The sequence below is a fragment of the Dermacentor albipictus genome, chromosome 10 (genome assembly GCF_038994185.2).
Source record: "Dermacentor albipictus isolate Rhodes 1998 colony chromosome 10, USDA_Dalb.pri_finalv2, whole genome shotgun sequence".
NCBI lineage: Eukaryota > Metazoa > Arthropoda > Arachnida > Ixodida > Ixodidae > Dermacentor > Dermacentor albipictus.
Genome location: NC_091830.1, coordinates 20,281,812 through 20,300,625, shown reverse-complemented (window position 1 = coordinate 20,300,625; position 18,814 = coordinate 20,281,812). Strand labels below are relative to the sequence as shown.

The window sequence follows — 18,814 nt, the reverse complement described above, 5'->3', positions numbered from 1 at the left end:
ACTTTAATATGCGCAGTTGTGCGTTCTCACAATTAAGTTTTAATTAATAGGCTGTCTTGTCGTACTGTTAGCGCTTCTGAATACCTTCAATAATAAAACAGAAATGCGCTTGAACTTCAGTGATAGCAGAGCAAAACAAAAGGCACTTATTCTCTAGTCAAAATGGTCGCTGAAGATGTTGCCGTTACTATAGAAAATAATGTGGTAAGCGATTGTGTTGAGAGTTAAACACAATAGAACACCCAGTTGCAACACTGATAAATAGTACGGAACAACATTATTGTCCATTGTCATATTTAATGCAAATGGATGTGGTTTGACTGCAAAACTATAGCTTCCAGTGCAACACAGAAAGCCTAATGTATCATATATCCACTGTGCGAAGGATGAAATTGCACCACAATTTCATGATTCACCGCGTACAGCTGGTACTGTGAAATATTCGAAAACTGATCGAAATTTCTTCGCAATTCCATGTAGTTGCTATTCGATTCTATGAATGAATCAAGCAGGACAAAATTCGAGCAGGACTCTTTGTTGGCAAATTTCGAATATTCGTAGACGCCTATATTGCCAAAATGGCTATGGAGCCATACAAGTATAGCACCATTCAGCGCGATCAAGCTTGTATGAGAGTGCATAGAGAACAGAAAATCTGTGAAACAGAAATAACTTAAAAGCAACATCGTGCTAGGAAACGTGCATTTGCTGCCATTCAACATAATTATTTTTCTTTTTCAGGGGATAACATGGGAAATACCTACCTTCCAAGACTCCACTTTCACTCTTTTTCTTTAAGCTAGCAATAAAGCGTTATTTACTTTGCTTAACGTATATCGCACGTTCTTTTCTCATCGTAGAGATATATGCAAGAACAGGTCGATGGTGGCGTTTATCACTGTGAACTGCGAACGACGGTTTAATACAGGCCCTTTTGTCACAGAAATGCTGATAAGCTGACTAGGAAAATTGAAGCTGAAACAATACCGTGCACTGATTCTCATAGCATCCTCTCTTTGCACCTCACAGGTGAGGAACCATCGTTTCTCGGAAAACGGTACTGAGCTTGTCACGTGGTTGTTTAGTGAGCGTATAAAAGTGTGCTTGCGGCGTGAAACCTCCTTCGTATTTACGGCTAGTGTTTTATCCTGCTTTGTAGTTTTGCTTGGCCTCTGCCACCAAATACAACGACCATTGAAGCACTTCTGAATACCTTCAATACTAAAATAGAAATGCGCTTGAACTTCAGCAATGGCAGAGCAAACCAAAAGGCACTTATTCTCTAGTCAAAATGGTCGCTGAAGATGTTGCCGTTATTGTAGTGCCATTTGGTGGAACTCCACCAGCGCCACGTAGAAGTTGTGGCTTCGGCTCCTGCAGGCAGAAAAGTTGTATTTTCTTCCATTTTTTATTATTATTTTCATTCAGTGCATGAACGTAACCACAAGTTTAATGCTCACATATACGTGGTGCCCTAACTATCATGCACCAATATTTAAAAATATACAAAGGCCACGTAGCTGGCCCGAATGAAGGTAATGTTTGCCGTCGCTTGGAGATATTCAAATTACATATTTTTTTACATTTTCCCTAATTACATAATTAGCCTTAATTGATTTAACTTCTCAAATATTATAATTACATGAAAGGTGTCAATTAGAAATTTGTAGAGCAACACTAGAAACTCCCGGCAATGCTTTCTGTTGCTCAATGCATGCTACATAAAACTGTTTTTCCAAACGTGAAACAAGCCCACGAATACACGCAAAGTGCCTCGAGCGGCCACTCGCGCGGCAGTTTTGTGTGTGTTCGCGGGCTTCTTTCATGTTTTCACGCTACTTTTTGTCCACTTGCTTTAAACGCAACCCAGTGACCCTTTACCATTAATGATTCAATAATACTACGGTGTGAGTGGAACTAATGATAGGAGCCCTTTTGAGACTGGTGAATTTAGTGACTCTGTTACAGAAGGACGAACTTAAAGAGAATCTTTAATAATAGCAGCAGTGGATGCATTCAAAGGGCATTAGCGTCGCGCGACAATCATCGTCAGAAGCTCTGCTTCAAAAGTGGAAGCGAAATCTGGAAGGGGAGAGATTACGTACTTTCACCGCCTCCTCCCTCACTGGAGCAGCTGATGATAGTGTAGGAGTAGATTCTTAAAATAATCAACCTATACCCGCTCTGGACGATTAGATTCTTTAAGAACCGCCTAGTTTAATATGAATTAAAAAATGTAGAAAAAGTGAAGACTAAATTTGAGAGTTGGCAGATCAGAATCAAAGGAGATAGATTGGAGAACATGTCCTCATAAAAATGGAGAAATAAACAAAAACACATAAATAAAATGAGCCGAACTCAAGTTGTTAAAAAGAAGAGTAAATCTGATGCTCTGAATTTAGAATTCAGGTCGCATTTACCCTACAAGAAAACTCGGAATGGCTGTGCCAACCTTGGCGTCGCTGCGGCCAGGAGTTGATGCACCCAAAGATACTAAATTAGTGCGAGTAATTCTTTATCTTCTTCTATCCCTTCATTTTTTTTTCTACCGCTAGCTTCATGGCCGATTTCCCGTTGTCGGTATGTACCAATGTTTGGGGCCACCATCATCGCCATCGTCATTAAGGTCCACGTGACACCCTGCTGCCAGAGCGAGCTCCCCCGTAGCCTGCCCCGTACACTGAGGGATAGCACACCGTCCATCGGACGTCTGGCCTATCACGTAGCTGCCTTCTTTATAGCGCCTCCATGGAGCCGGCGCCATTACAGGAGTCCGTGCACGAGCAACACACCCACTTAGACGAAACAAAGGAAAAGCAGGAAAAGAAGAAACGCCACAAGAAGCGAACAGGTGAGGAACCGCAGGGCCTCGCTAGAAGAAGGCTCAAGTTAACCATCGCATGTTTGGTCAAGTATTGCAATGGGTGTCTCAGAGATGATTTAAAATGTCAATAAACCTAGCGCAGCAGACAGTAGGACATTTCTTTTTACCGATGGCCCGCTCGCGGTGACGGACGCTAGGGTCTATGAATTACTGTGCTTTCTTTTTAAATAACCAAAATACCCCAATCACTCTCTGATTAGCAACTTCAAAGCTGCAATACATTTAAGGAGCCCTGAACCACTCTTTAATGAATCGGAGAAATGCATTTGGATTTTTAAGAGGCTTCTTTCAGAAATACTTCGCCGCAAGAAGTGATTCAGTGGGTTCAGCAGAAACGGAGTTACTGTCAATCAAATACTCCCTTCGCGGTTCTTCCTTGCCTTCCTCAATGCCTTGCACTGCGAAGGCTAGGAGTAGCGGGCCGTGCCCACAACACCTCGCCTACTGAACGTCACCGTGGACCGCAGTTCAAATTTGATTTTGAATGTTAACGTAGACGCCGCTACGCCCGATTTTGGCACCTGCGACGCGCCAAAGCCAAAGTAAGCCAAAAGGCGGTTGTCCTCAGCGAGCCGCAATGCTTTCAACCAGTGGACTCGTCGCTGCACCCCGCGGCGGCCGCGGTATTGACGCTACATTAGACGCTACATTGCCATGGCCTCCGAGGTCACACCCGGAGCGCCGGAGTGATCACGGAGGCCATGTATGCGTAGCAGACCGCAGTTACATGCAACTGTAGTGAGTGCGCGCAGCGTTTGCCTTGTGCACGACAGGGCTTCAGTGCATGCTCGCGCTCATACACTCCAGCGTGACCGCGCTACTTCGTGCGGTCCGGCTTTGTCCTTCCCCAGCTTGACCGACGGATAGTAGCCACATCCAACTTGCGCATTTTGAAGCGCTATCAATAAGTCTGCCAAGGCGTCCAACCCGGAGCGGTCAGGAGTGAGCATGCATTGGCAAGAGTGCGTGTAGTCTGACCTTGAATTTCGAGTGGTTCGAGGCTACTTGAGCATTCAAAGCTAGTCGAAATTAGCAGGAGCCGATGGCTACGATAATGATAAGCAGGGCGGCCAAAAGTAAATTCCTACGTGGGCGACCGAGGCCGAGCTTGAGCAGATAGATAATCCGCTTCCTCCGGAAGTAAGTAACTATTATCGAAATTCAACCGCACACTTTCGCTTGCTTCAGCCGGTTTATTAAATTTCGTCGATAAATACGCACAGTTGCCGTAGGAAAGAGGCGCACTGACCCAAACACTCTTCTTGATTGACGTCAGCTATTGGCCAATAGCAGCCGCGCATGGGAATATGCTGTGTTACGAAATAAAGCGTCCAGAATAGCGTGGGGAACAGGCTTTTGTTGAAAAGAGAGCGCTTCAGAGAAAGGTGAACTCACGCCCCGCTTGCGAGCTCCGCGCACCGCGCACGACTGCCAAACTCGGTTGAGATGTTCACAGCAGCGTACCTTATCGGTGAGCAACGTTTCTTTCACCAAGCCCGGGAGTGTGGTTCAGGACCCCGCTAATTCACTTTTCTTTGGCAACCTTTGCGCACATATATTTCCAAAATTTAGGCCAGCTAGTCGGCAAAGGGTGCCAGTTTTGCAGGAATTATGCAACTATTTCACTATAGTTTTGAGAAAGAGACATCAAGAAATGCTCAAAATGCCATGGTTGTTCCAGTGAATTTTCCCTGACTGTACAAGGCCGCAAAGTGCAGCCTACTCTTCCTTTTATGTTATAGCTTGTGACGACAGCGTTCAATGAATAAACGATGGTGACGATAATGATGAAGATGATGAAAGGTCATCTGAATGAAATGCTTTGTCATTCTTGAGCTGACTTCATCAGATGATTTTATCGCTGAATCTTTGCAGCTCTAACAAATGCAGTGAAGCTCTAGCGCGTATAATTGTGGAGATAAGGCTTTAGTTTCGTCTCCGCTGTCAGTATTATCAATATCTCGAGAGCTTAGTCTACTGCAAGACAAAGGCCTCGCCCAGTGTTGTCCAGGTGACCTTGTTCTTTGTTAGCCGACGCCATTCGACTACTGATTTCAGACGTATCGTAGTTAAAATTAAGGAATAAGTGGAGCAGATAACTGACGGTCTATTCTACAAACAGTGAAAGGAAAATCTACCCAAGAACAGCGCAAAGCTATTTATTTGTGCTTGTACGGACTTCTCGGAGAGTTGGCTGTTGCAGAAAAAACTTTTTTGTGCTCGTCAGGAAATCAAACCGAAGGCCAAGGCCTTCGCTGGGCGATCGTTCTATTTAAGCTAACCAAGAGGCTAGCAGTTGTGCTACCTCGTGCTACTCATGCTCGTGTTACCTCGGGCTACTCATAAGAGAATGACAATGTCGCTATTTCATAAATTCCTTCCTGTTAGCGAGCTACAGCGTATCTGATTTGCCTTAGACAAACCTTGTGGATGCCGAGGGAAGAAAAAGGCAAGTGAAATGCTGCGGATGTTTCTGTGCTTTGATAAGATTATCAAACTCGAGAGTCCCATCAGTAGCTAGCTATTCAATGAGCCTCTCAAGTGCCCTAATCGGAATTGATGGCAAAATGAGCCTCATAAATCAGGTGCTCTTGACGCTTTAAGCCCAACTTAACTAGCAAAATGTGGCCTGGCTGTTTGCCAGGCTGCCGCTGCCGAGCCTGTAGGCGTGACTCAGAATTTGTGAGCATTTTGGGAGTATCGAAGACGCACATCCTGGTCGCTATGTCGAGCGTAGTGGGAGCTATATCTGAACTGTCAGGTCATAAGTGCCTCGCAAAGGTTGTGATACATGCACACCCATGCGCACTCATCGCTATCGTTCGGTGTTCTTTGGCCGGCATGAGCTGCGATAAATGGAGGTCGGCCTTATTGCGATGAGTGAACGTGTCTTAGAAAGTGCATTAAAATAACACTCAATGCTCTTTATGTTAAAGTTGATAAATACGTTCATATTTTACAGCTGAAAGCGGAAAGAGTAAGCTCGCTGGAATTTCTTTTTGTTCATTTTGTCCTTCACTTTTTGAAGGTTCTTCCACGTAGAAACTATGTCGCTTCTTGTAGAGACTTTGCAACTTTATCCACACTTAGCTTTAATCTGTGGAATCAGTCTTAACTTTGAAACATTAGCCAACGTGTTTTATCTAGTCGTAACATTTCTGGTTATGGAGGGAAATGTAGCAGCCCACATTGCGGTAAAACGTTCGGAAGTCACTGTAGTAGATGTAAATGTAAATTAGGTATTATCCTGCGCAGCCGCGCAGAAAATTCAGTGCACTCGCCGAACCCACGTGCATGGTGCCACTTGGTTTTATGCCCCATGTCTACGTTGCAATATATTTTTAAACACTATTTTTACGGCACCCCTGGTTTTCCAAAGTTTCGCTTTTGTGTACCTAACTCGAACACGCGCATGAGTTTGTTTGACTTTTCCTGCAGCATGGTTTCAGTTAGTTTTCTGATTCAGCATTGTGTCTCTGTTGTCCTTCACTGTCACAACAACGTGACAATATGATGGTAAATAATTTTTGTTTATAAATCATACAGTCGAAAATGTATTGGTGAACGTTGTGAACCGAAAATGCGACTTTGTACGGGATTTGAAGACTACCAAAGCAACGTTAAGCGCAATATCGTTTTTCTAAATCGTTAGAAAAAAAGCACGGGTTGCTTTGTGGGTTCCTGGGTAGAGGTTTGGATATACTTCGAAACAATAAGTTATACAATTCTCACTAAAATAAAGCGTCGTGGTTACTTAAGAATCACATTTCTTTCTTCTTATTGTGCAATGTTAGCTAAGGCTGAACAAAATTGAAGATGGTCTGTGAAGGTTTCAGTGGGTCGAGGAAGGTGGTTCTTGTGCTTTGATATTTTGGGCAGAACTAAGTCGTAAAACAAACAATATAGATATTCACGCCATGGATGGTCATGACCTCTAAATGATGTCCAAAGGGTGATTCGATTCGCCTTGCACTTCGCAAACTATTTCACTGCGGTTCATTGCGAATACCCGCCTCTTGCAGAACCAACTCGGTAACTCTTTTACTGGTCCCGCACTACCACTCCCAGAAATACTAGGAATGCAGTGACCTTGCTCTGCCTTAAATATAAACCACGTGAAACGAATGGAAACCTGTACACGAGACAATGTTGTTCTGGTGCAAGAGCGGCAGAAGTGTACAACTTCTTCGTTCTTCTTTTAACTAGTCCACGGTTACATAGCATCGATACTTTGACCCTCTTCACTTCCGACAGGTCACGCTAATAGATAGATCATTGGCTCTGCTTGGAGATTACCCTGCTGACACTGCTTTGAGTAGTCCTTTTTTCAAGAAATATAGCTGACGGGAAAAGGCCTTTTGAACAAAAAGTAACAAAGTATTTCTCACAGTTTTTAAGTGCATCGCCATTAAAATAATATTCCTTTTACTTCAGTACTTGTATTTTTCTAGTTGTTTCTCCACACCATTGGTACTGCAACAACAGCAATTCGGCTATGTAGAATTTTTTCGTAACGTACGTTTACCAACTGCAATAATTTATATAAGATTGATATAGTTATATAAAGAACTAGTTCAGGTATTGCAGTCCAGCGGAATGGGCCTCATATTCGCTTATCATAATATCTGATAAGTGCACACATTTCTTCACTCAATTTCAAGGTCCGGACCCCCTGAGCCCCCCAACGGAGGTCGGAGACCCAGCACTCGATGCTGGTGGGTAAGCTTTGTGCGGGTGCGAACTCTGATTGCTCTGCATGCATTCAATATGCGCCTGTTTGCCTACGCTGAACACGCGACATTCTGTACTTTGAACTTTTGTGCGCGTGCATGTGAAAAAAAAAGCTTGACGTATGTTTTCTTTCTTCAATTTCTTACCTTTATTATTAATTCGCAAAAATCTGTCGTTGACTTCTTCTTTCCTAATTTTACAAAAGGCAAAATTACTTTGGAGTTACTTTTACTCGATCGCCGACAGTAAATATTATCCTGTGAGACCGGTAATTTAGATCACACAAATAGGTACACAACTATGCTACTTAGAACATATGAAAAGCGACCAGGCACCCTGCATTGACATTCTTTTTTTGTTACCCTTCCTGGTACAAAATAAGACTCATAGTGAACGCATATAAACATAATCTCTGCCAGTACATATAGCCATGCAACAACTTGTGTGGCTGGCCCGCGTTGAGCAACTGCCCTTTTTCCCCTTAGCATTAGCACTTATTGGCTCACGCATACGAGATCTTTCTGCCTGCACTTGCGTGGGTGTTCAAGGTTCACAAAATGTTAGTTTAGGATGATAAAAGAACAAAAAAGGGTATTTTCTTGAAAGTGTTTATGTCGAAATTTAGTTCTGGTAACATCAAGCAGGAGAAATATCGTTAGCAGAAAAATAATTTTTAGAATAAAACAATTCTGCCTTGTTTGTATATATATATATATATATATATATATATATATATATATATATATATATATATATATATATATATATATATATATATATATATATATATATATTTATTTATTTATTTATTTATATGTATATGTATATTATTTATATGTGTGTGTCTGTGTATTGGAAACGCCCTATATCAATAGGTGTTTCAATGAGAGAAAACTCTGCTGTCGCCATTAATTTCAAATCTCCATCGTTGTGTGAACCTGTTTTGTTTGGACCTTGCAGATAAGCGAGCCAAGTCGAAAACGAGCAGACGTGAGTACACGTGACGCAGCCATTCTTTCTAGCGCTCCGATGCACGTCTTCACTTTATGCACGCACGAATAGAAGTGTTTCCCCAATCAATCCCGCGAACTGCATCTCACGTGCAGCCGGTGGAGCTTCTTCCCAAACTTTCTAACGCATCTGCGCCTGTAAAACTTCAGCAGACTCGGCCGAGTCGCGTATCGGCGACGGCTCCAGCTAAAATGTTCGCATGCAGATTACTGCTGCCCATTTGAAGTTTCGTTTTCGAGCAGCCGCCGTGGTTAACGATGTGCGCCTATAAGGAGCCACTTATAGTCCGGCGTTTTCAAGCGTCCCAATCAGCGGCCGGCGAAGTCGGATGCGTCACGCCGGCGACGCCAGAATCGTCGCACACTGGCTCTCGTGATCGTTTCGCGCGTTGTACGTGGCCCGCAGGAGCGAGGTGATCAGCTGTTTCTCCAGCGCATGCGCAGAAGCGCGCACAAACTCGGCTCGCTCTTTCCAGTGCATGCCCCCGAAACTGGGGGCCATCATGCATCCGGCCAGTGAAGCTGGAGTACGATGCTGTCTGCTCTTTCGGCTTCGGCGTGACTGGCTTCACGCTGGACTGCGCCGGACGCTGGACTGCACCGTGCACACTAGACTGCGCACTATGCTGGAGCTTAACTTACGTTAACCGTTTGCGCAGACGTGTCAGCGCTTCCATTTATGATACCTTTCTGGTCCAAAGTACTGTTCTGTAGCGAAGCTTGTTTTGTATCTTGCCGCGATTTTGCGAATTCTGCTGTCTTGCTGAGTACCGGCAGCAACTTGGCCTAGTGGGCGTGTGCCACAGGCAGTAACTTGGCATGCCCCAACAGACAACTTACTGCTGGCTACTGTCTGTCCGAGTAGATAACTTAGGACACTATGTGTGGGCCATTTGGGATGCACCCGAAGACAAACTGTAGGAACAATATTTCCTTCGGTCTTTCTTTCTTTCTTTCTTTGTTGCTTTCTTTGTGTTTTTGGTTAGGCCGTTCACCTGTAATCGAACGGGCTAACGAAACAAAAACACAGGCACTGTGGGATGCTCACCTAAAACTGAGTCTCATATCCCCTTAATAATAATATTTGGGGTTTTACGTGCCAAAACCACTTTCTGATTATGAGGCACGCCGTAGTGGAGGACTCCGGAAATTTTGACCACCTGGGGTTCTTTAACGTGCACCTAAATCTAAGTACACGGGTGTTTTCGCATTGCGCCCCCATCGAAATGCGGCCGCCGTGGCCGGGATTCGATCCCGCGACCTCGTGCTCAGCAGCCTATCGCCACTGAGCAACCACGGCGGCTCTTATCCCCTTCAGTCACGAATTATATTGGGTGTGGATAAATGTGTAAAATTTACATCATTTTATGCCAACGTGCTGGAGGCTCCATAGAAAGCAAGTCAAGGCGAGACGAGAATGATTGTGCATTCTATAGAGAGCTTCCATAATTACATGGTAATTATATATTCATTTATTGTACAGTCAGTAATGCTCCGTCTCTTCATTATAAATATCGATTCACTTGCTCGAATTATACGCAAAGGGTAATTATTTGACCCAAGCATTGCAACAAGGGAGAAACGTCTTTCGAAATTACTACCGAAACGCCCCACTTCAAATGTCCCGTCAAACACGGTATTGCCTTCACCAAAGCAGTCGTCTAAAGCAATAAATTTCTCTCAGAAGTGAAGTGGGTGTACTTTAGGAAAGCAGGATGTTCAATTTACTCAATGCTTAATGTTCGTTGTCGATTCCTTGCAACCACGGCTATGTAACGGCAAAAATAAGTCGGGCCCACAAACGCGTAAGCCGCGACTGAAGGGGATACACGTACAGAATATTCATCCTCCAATACGTGAAAGAAAGCTGAGGGAGAGATACGCTTGTTCATGTTTCACTTTCCTATTTTCGTCAGCACTGTCGCTTATTTGGTGCCAGTGCTTCGCTTCATGCGGCATGCGCAGTCAAAATTCTCGTACGTTCTTTTTCTTTCTTCCGCGCAGGAAAGCCCCGCGACGCTGTGGCGTCAGGTAAGGCAAACATGCACTATAGGGTGCGCTTACCAATTAGATAAGGTAAACACGCAAACTCAAACGAACACTCGGGGGGAAACAGTAAATCAGTCCAGAAAGATAACGCATTCTTTCACAGCAATACTTTCGCCAATTTTGTACGAAGGGTTGATTACTAGAAGAAAAAATAATGACCAAACTGTCTTTTTCATTTTAAATTTCGCTCGATACCTTAGTGCCTCTACGTCCGCGTGACGTCACAGATTTCAATGCTTATTTTCTATTCGGGTAGTCGCGGCTCTGTAAATATACTGGAGACTTGGTATGTTCAAACCCTGGCTCTTTTAGAACACAGTGTAAGTCATTTTTGCTGACAAGAAAATTTCCATGGCCGAATGGGCACCGCCAAAGTTAACATGACGGTAATGACCGGCTAGCGCGGGAACTTCACGGTGGTGTCGCCAACAGTCATCCACTTTTCCTCTTTTCTGGCTTGTTAATCCTGCCCTCATGGTAAGGGTGTCATCCTTCGTATTCTAGAAGAGTAGTTTGTTAATATATCTTACCTAACTTTCTCGGTAGTGTCCGTTTAAACTTAAGTCGTGATCGATAACTTCCAGACGGAACCTAGCTACCCTGCATGGCAGGCGAAGTGCTCGTCCAACATCTGATTCCATTTTCAACAGTTCGGAAGTGTTATTTCTCTATACTCCGAAATAGCACCGAGACGTAAATGTCTCCCTCTTGTAAGCGTCTATTGCGTTTCTATGTTAGCATGCACAGCATCTAAGCAACTTCCGGATAAGCCCTCTGGAACAGCGCAAGTTGTAATACCTTACAAATATATACAATTCTACAGCTGGCACAAGTTTTGCTGTGCAGTGAGAGTATTTGACAAATGAGTTTTGTATCCAAGTACAACAAGGATGCTAAGTACATGCGCCCGGCGCATAAGACACGTTCCTTTTATCTGAATACACCAAGAACATACACCTATAGTCAAATACGGCACAAAAAATTAATTTTCCCTTGGCTTAATGTCAAATATTTATGACTGGAAGTGTTCTGGGGTTGCACACTATTGCAACAGCACGAATAAAAGGGTCCCAATTCGAAAACATGGCATTATTTCACGTTAGGAATAATAAAAGTGTGCAGAAGACGTGGACAACAAGAATGACGTTTGATAAAAACACACTCCCGTTTGATATCGTCCAAAGTGACAGTCGACTGGTATATGGAGCTAAATTTGCTCTAGTTTCGGGTGATTACACCGGACGTATACCACGCGGGAGCTACATAAACTCTCTGAATTTAGGATTTAAATTAAATTATGGGGTTTTAGGTGCCAAAATCACTTTCTGATTATGAGGCATGTCAGAGTGGAAAACTCCGTAAATTTCAACCACCTGGACTTTTTTAACGTGCACCTAAATCTAAGTACACGGGTGTTTTCGCATTTCGCCCCCACCGAAATGCGGCCGCCGTGGCCGGGATTCGATCCCGCGACTTCGTGCTCAGCAGCCCTACACCATAGCCACTGAGAAACCATGGAGGGTCTTTGAATTCAGGATGAAGTATATGCGATTGCAAATGTGCAAGCGACGCAAAAAACAATAACAAGGAAACGCAAGCACGAGGAAGACGAGATGTGTGCTACAAAAAAATTATTCCCTTCCCAGAATCACATCTATTATCAACATGAATTCAAACGCGAACAAGCCGAGAACTTTGATCCGCGGTTGCGTTACCAGCATTTGTAGCAGTGACTGAATTCGATCTCTGAAGCTTACATTTGCGGATACTACGTCTCGCAAGCCGTTTGCAGCACTGTGGAAGTCGGAGGACTCCTTGACGTAGTAGTTCTGCGGAAACCCGCAAGGTGGAGAGAAGTGATGAGTAAAGGGAAAATCAGACATCCACCCGTTTGTAGCAATTGCTACAAAGGAAACCCATACGGGTCCTCGATAGAAAAGCCTCATAATTGAAGAAAAATTCGTCCTGGTCCCGGACTCGAACCCGGGTCCACCGCCTTTCCGGGGCAGCCGCTCTACCATCTGAGCTAACCAGGCGGCTAGCAGATGGCAGGGCGAAGTCGAATTTGTCGACAACACGAAGCAACGGCAAGTGTTTCACGTAGTAGTTCTGCGGAAACCCGCAAGGTGGAGAAAGTGATGAATAAAAAGAAAATCAGACATCCACCCGTTTGTAGCAATTGCTACAAAGGAAACCCATACGGGTTCCTCGAAAGAAAAGCCTCATAGTTGAAGAAAAATTCGTCCTGGTCCGGGACGGGAGGACTCCTTATACAGTAGGAGGGCCGAGTGCCCCTCGACATGCGTTTATCCGCGCCGCGTCATCTGCTTACTGCCACAGCATACTTAATACGCTATATACGAAGCGCATGCGCAACATGGTCCTAACGTGTGACGTATCGCTGTAAGGTATCGTGTAGCAAGCAGAAATAAAACTCTCGAATCCCACAAGTAAACACGTGTTTACGCGCATTTTTCTCAGTTTCGCCTGGCCATCATGACGAAGTGTTGTCGGACGCAAACACGAAAGGCGAGACGGGGAGTCCATTGCAGCAAGAGGCTCAGTCTCCCCAAACACCACAAGAACAACCGCAGCAGCCGCAGCTGTCGACGCAACCGGCTGCCGCAGGCAGCGCGGAATCACAGGAGCAGCAGCAAGTCGGGAAACAACCAACTCCTGCCGACAAACGTGAGTCTGAATAGCGGTCACAGTTTTGCACCTGTAGCTAGTATAATGAGCCCACGTAACGGAAAAAAAAATATGCAGATCAAAAGCACATATTTAAATCTATGAGAAGCGATGCTTAAGTGTAAATCCAAAATCAAGAAGGGGGGGGGGGGGGGGCGGAGGCACCGATGGAGTAGGAAACTGTAGTAGAAAAGTTACAAACAGGGACAAGGTGCCTGAGAAAGGCAGGCACATGTTTCCATAGGTGGGCCTATCTAAGTCAAAGGCCGCCACGTCAACTCGGCAGGTTAGTCTTAACGGGTTAAGAGGGTGACGTCACGTGCGGTCATTGTCGGCGGCTGGGCCGTAAAAAAATGAGAGACAAAAAAAAAATAAGCCCTGTCATTGAAGTTCCTAGGCATGATTTCTAGGACGTTAAAATGCGGTGCTCAGTGACTCCGCCCGGTATTATCTCACCCCGAGCTCACTCAGGAAGTCTTTGTCTTTCGTCGACTTCAACTGGAGGCTGAATCGCCGTCCAACCCGATTTTTTTTCTTCGCAGCCGAAGCATCAAAGCTCAAATCAAGTAGGGCAGCCTCCACGCGCGAGTTCAACAACCGGAATGCACTGAAACTATTTCACGTGGCATCACGAACGTTTTTACTGTACCGCAAGTGTAGTCCACTGACTCGGAAGAACAATGGAACAGACACACACAGTTTTATGCGCGTGTGTCTTGTTCTCCCTCCGTGTCTATGTACCAGTCCATGTGTAAGCTGAACGCCCTCGTGGTGGCGTTACTACAAGCTCCAAATCACAATCCACGTTGCATTTGTGCGCTACGAGAAATTAAATATTTTTTTTTTACTAATGCAATGCTCCTTAGACTTTTGCTCTGTGGGTACCACAGGCCGATCTCTCTGCCCTTCTTGTGTAAGCCAGAACGTGGCTGACGTGTGTGTCTCATTCGCAGCGGTAGCGGAAACCGCAGACGTCTCTATCCGGCCGAGCTTGGCCGCCATAATTGCGGCCTGCCTGCTTGCGGTCATCGCGATCTCCATCAGCGTTGTGATCTTCAACTTGTTCGACCGCAGTGTAGGGGAAGGCTGCGTTTACGCTGCATGCAAGGAGGTAAAACTTCCGTTCACAGGCTCCGAAATCGGACGGCGCGTGAAGACAGCGCTCGCCGCTTGATCTCTTAGTCAATGCATCGCTCTTGTTTGTTTGACTGCTCGGTATAGCAGCTGAAACTTTATGAGGAGGCGGTGGTGGCATACCCGTCTCCTGGCCCCTCCATCCTTATTTAAAGAAAGAGTAAAGATAATGTCTAAATTGCTTATTTTGATCACGTATTCATTCGAAATTTAATATTAGTATATTAATTTCATTTGCATTTTAGGATCCAACCTTTTTCCTTCACGCCAACTTCGGTCACTGAGTATGTGTAAATGGGCATGTGCCACTGAGTGAGTGTCGCTCTTCGTAATAACCATCATAACATATTCAATAAAAAATTACACACCCAAATAATTTCGGTGTGTAAGTGGGAGAAGACCACACGAAGCCGGCTCCTACAAGACCAGCAAGAGGCCGTCCAGCAGGCTCGCACAGCGGGGAGGAGGGGAAGAGGTGACAAGAACATACAGGTGCAAATATTTGCATCACTGTGAGGCACGTTTGTACTGTAGAGAAAAAAGAGTTAGCCAATCAGCGCATTGTAATGGAATATGCCAAGGTATCCTAGAACTGCAGGGAACGTTCGCCTTCCTGAAGCTCCACGGTTCAATTGTGACGGTGGAATTAAGTTCAATCAGCGGTTAAGATAAGCGAGAGACTTTCAGAGAAATGGTGGAGGAAAAAAATGTGTACAAGAGATGTGGATTTCGATCATCACAGGCATATGTAACTGCATGAAATAAAGAATACAGTAGATCGTACTACATTACGATATGGTAACACATAAATAGCTCACACAGGCAATTTATCACCACTCCGATTCCAAGAGATTGTTGCCATATATTGTCGTGAACGAGTCAAGATTAAATGCGAAGTGTAGGAACGTTCTAGAATGCGCGAGTAATTCTCGACCCGCCACAGGTGCTGGAATACATGGATGCCATCGTGGACAGGAAGGTCAAGCCATGCAACGACTTCTACCGGCACGTTTGCGGCCACTGGCTCCCACGGGAGACCTCGCCAACGCCGACGCCAGCGCCGCCAACGTCTTCCTTCATGGCGGACGTTCTACGAAACTACACCGCTAGGAGGCACCGCGAGATGATGGCGCGCGAGTCGTGGGCTGAGCCCGCCGACTCGGTGTCACGTTACTACGTGTATTGCGTCGCCTACAACAGCGTCCCGCGGACCCTGCAGGAAACAGTGGAGAAGCTCTTTGAGGTGACGCTGCTATGGGGACGCAATTGTCGGCACTGTGCATCGTGGACAGATTTAAGGCTAATCACTCGCCAGATCGCTTGCGCCTGTTTGTATATGAACGTATAGAATAAGCCAGGTCTTCTTGGACGAACCGCTAGAACTCAACAGACAATGACGACAAGAAAATAATGAGGAAAGTTAGGTGTTACTTTTATAGAATGCCAGACACAATGACACTTGGCTGTGTGCGTGTGCGTGTGTGTGGGTGTGTGTGCGTGTGTGTGTGCGTGTGTGTGTGTGTGCGCGCGCGTGCGCGTAGCAGCTGTTTCTGGAGCACGGAACATCTGAATACCTTTTTGCATCTGCAATTTATGTCTACAGCTGCGACGAGCTGCATTCATGACGCAAAATCCGAAAGTATCTTTAGGTTGCGTTCGTCCTGGCTTATCGAATTTCGTTAACGCTGCAGGCATTTATCTCTTCGTGACCATCGGCCTACAGTTAATCAAATTTGTCGTACGAGCTGCATGCATGGCGCAAAGTCTTTAGCTTGCAATCTTCCCGGCTCATTGAAGTTAATTAGCGCTGCAAATATTTATGTTTGGGACCATCATTCCGCAGTGCGTAATATTTGCAGAAGTAATGCTACTCTTTGCCTTAGCATAGGCGTTCTTGCATTGCTTTGCGTATTGCCGCATGAAACCTGGTGTTTCTCCAGAGATAGCAGCAAGATTACCAATTGTGAACACGCAGTTTAAAGCATCGTTGTGGTGTATGGCGCAAGTCTTATAACATTCACATTTAGAAAGTTTACCAATGCGATAATAGAGTGACCGCAGTTTCTCGCTAGCGGTAGACAGACGTTTGTAGGTACTTACATTGTCAGCGCATTTACCTAATAACTTGCTTCTGTTCAATCTAACTCAAATTGAATTGTTTTGCCACAGGTCACTGGCATAACTGTGGCACCATGGCAAAACATTTCCATGGATGCTGCAGTTGCCGACCTCGTACGGCTGACCTACGTCTATCGGTTGCACTCCCTCTTCAGGATCACTACGCGCAAAGACGATTTCCATACCTACTTAGAAATAGACAGGTGGACTTCCTTCAAACGCCGGCTTCCCAACATCGGCAATGACAGTCAAGATAACGCGTTTCTCGAATCCGTGCTGAATACCATCGCAGGCAAGGACGCCAATGCCACGGTGGTCAAAGAATGCTTGGCTCTCGATGATAGCATCGGGCTTAAGGAAACGCGGGGTCACAATTCCCCGCCAGGCCCAATTTCAGCCGACGATTGCACCGAGTTTCCGCCTCAGAAATGGGTTACGCTAGTCAACGCTGTTCAAGACGCACCAAAGTTGCCCGCCAACGTTACTGTCATCGGGAGAGAATTCAAAGATGCGTGCAGCGATATCATGTCCGTTTTTCTCCACGTCGAAATGCCCGTAAAGGCACTGTACCCATTGGCACTGGTGGCGGTCAACGTACTGAAGCTCGACTACATGCTCGCCTCAGGTTCAAAGCTCGAACCGGAGCTGGTGCAGAAGGTCTGCCACCAGGACACCATGGCCGTCTTCAAGCGCCTCTGGCTACCATCCTTGACCAAAATACTGTCCATCTCGTCGGACACCGCCTTAACCGTGGGCAGCTACTTCTCGGTCTTCAAGACGGCGATGGAGCAGCGCATCGACGACGACCTCAAATGGATGAGCGAGGTCGACCAGGAAAGCACCTTGTTGAATGCGAAAGGGTTGCAGATGTCCGCGTTCATCAATAGCTCCCTGTCTGAGCAGGAAATTGGCGACAGCCGCTTCAACCCGAGTTTCGGTATGCGTGAGAACGACTGGATCTTCAACAAGGTGACCGTGCTGAAGAGGCTCAAGCTAGCCGACGACGCGGACGACGACGCGGACGCGGTGCGAGACGACGACGATTACGCGGACACCGTCGAGGTCGAGCTGGCTATCGACCCCGCCGCTGGCAAGATCACCGTGCCGCACATGTTTGCCGTCCCGCCGGTGTTTTTCGACGACCTGTCGGGTGCCAGCTACCCCAACATCGCACTGCTTGGTGTCCAGATGGCACGCAAGATGCTGGGCCTTCTCATCGGATCGCAGGTCGCCGGGTACTCGTGGTCTAACGAGACAGCGACTGCTTACAGCGCCCTACGAAAGTGCTACGCCGACCGGTCGGCCGCATTTCACGCACCTCTGGAAACTGAACAGCAGTTTGACGAGGCCGTCGCGGCAGCCCTGGCGATCAAGCTGGCCTATCGATACAGGCCGTTGATGGGAGAGGGCAGCTCGGTAGACGACCCTAAAGTTTCATCAGAGGGCTTGTTCTTCAAACGGGCTTGCCTTTCCCTCTGCGCTGGTGGGCAATTGCGCCAGGACTTCAATTCCTTGGAGAGGGACGTCGCGTCAGCTGCCTGCACGCTTGCCGCGTCCAGCATGCCGGAGTTCCACAAGACATTTCGTTGCCGCGATCAGGACCCTATGGCGGCACCGAAGCTGTGCACATTTTAGACTTTATTAACTTGTCCACTGACGAACACGCCACTTGGCCAGACGATCTAGGATACAGTGCTGGACCCGTGACCCTCATGGGTGTTTCGTTTTCGTACGTGATTATCGCCCCTGAGAAGAGGGACAACCGCTTTTCGCTGATCTGTTATTTTTCCTTTTTTGATTATTGTGCGCGCAATTCCCGTTGTCCTTTCCACAAGGCTTTCTGACATTTTATGACCGCACGATATCTGACCTTATTACCGGCGTTAGACATACGGTGACGATTCTATGCATGATTTCATATATGTGATTGTGTTAACAGCTTTCAATTGCGAATGAAATCGTCCTCTATGAATAGGCTAGTTATAAAAGCGGTTATGTATGTAAAAGGAGCTTTTAGAAATTCTTGTAGTAGTGTAAAGACGAAACCACCCAGTCAAGCCGGTAATTTCAGTAGCTTTTCATGGGTGCTCCTTCCTTGTATGCGTCTCAGTCAAAGAGAATATTTTCGATATTGTCAGCTCTAGCGGTTCGCTTCTTGGTTTAGTAAGAATAAGCTGATAGTGCGGGGAAGCGCGACTAC

The 18,814-nt window shown here is 45.9% G+C and overlaps 2 protein-coding genes across 4 annotated transcripts in view; both read left to right on the top strand.

Moving 5' to 3' along the window:
- Nucleotides 1–830, top strand: part of LOC135911476 (sperm-specific sodium:proton exchanger-like) — a 44,664-nt gene extending 43,834 nt beyond the window's left edge. The window contains exon 24 of the mRNA XM_065443781.2: nucleotides 742–830. Coding sequence (XP_065299853.2) covers nucleotides 742–748 — 7 coding nt within the window. The 3' untranslated portion in view covers nucleotides 749–830. The remainder of the gene's footprint in view (nucleotides 1–741) is intronic.
- Nucleotides 831–2,669: 1,839 nt separating this feature from the next.
- LOC135911478 (uncharacterized) lies at nucleotides 2,670–18,448 on the top strand. 3 transcript variants are annotated; one of them, XM_065443786.2, is made up of 9 exons: nucleotides 2,670–2,851; nucleotides 5,847–5,861; nucleotides 7,546–7,599; nucleotides 8,576–8,605; nucleotides 10,630–10,656; nucleotides 13,156–13,362; nucleotides 14,316–14,473; nucleotides 15,440–15,739; nucleotides 16,666–18,448. In XM_065443786.2, exons 1-9 carry the CDS (start codon nucleotides 2,749–2,751, stop codon nucleotides 18,247–18,249), a joined length of 2,478 nt encoding a protein of 825 aa, XP_065299858.2. In that variant the 5' UTR covers nucleotides 2,670–2,748; the 3' UTR covers nucleotides 18,250–18,448. The 3 variants fall into 3 exon arrangements, with proteins under 3 accessions (XP_065299858.2, XP_070383243.1, XP_070383244.1); XM_070527142.1 differs by lacking the exon at nucleotides 5,847–5,861; XM_070527143.1 differs by lacking the exon at nucleotides 2,670–2,851 and having other exon boundaries at nucleotides 7,546–7,603.
- Nucleotides 18,449–18,814: the final 366 nt, after the last annotated feature.

What these genes read in the sequence shown, in the direction of transcription:
- LOC135911478 (XM_065443786.2), top strand. Translation starts at nt 2,749, where the DNA reads ATGGAGCCGGCGCCATTACAGGAGTCCGTGCACGAGCAACACACCCAC. An exon ending in CAAGTCGAAAACGAGCAGAC is followed by an intron (nt 8,606 to 10,629) that starts GTGAGTACACGT and finishes TCTTCCGCGCAG; the next exon opens with GAAAGCCCCGCGACGCTGTG. An exon ending in TTTACGCTGCATGCAAGGAG is followed by an intron (nt 14,474 to 15,439) that starts GTAAAACTTCCG and finishes GACCCGCCACAG; the next exon opens with GTGCTGGAATACATGGATGC.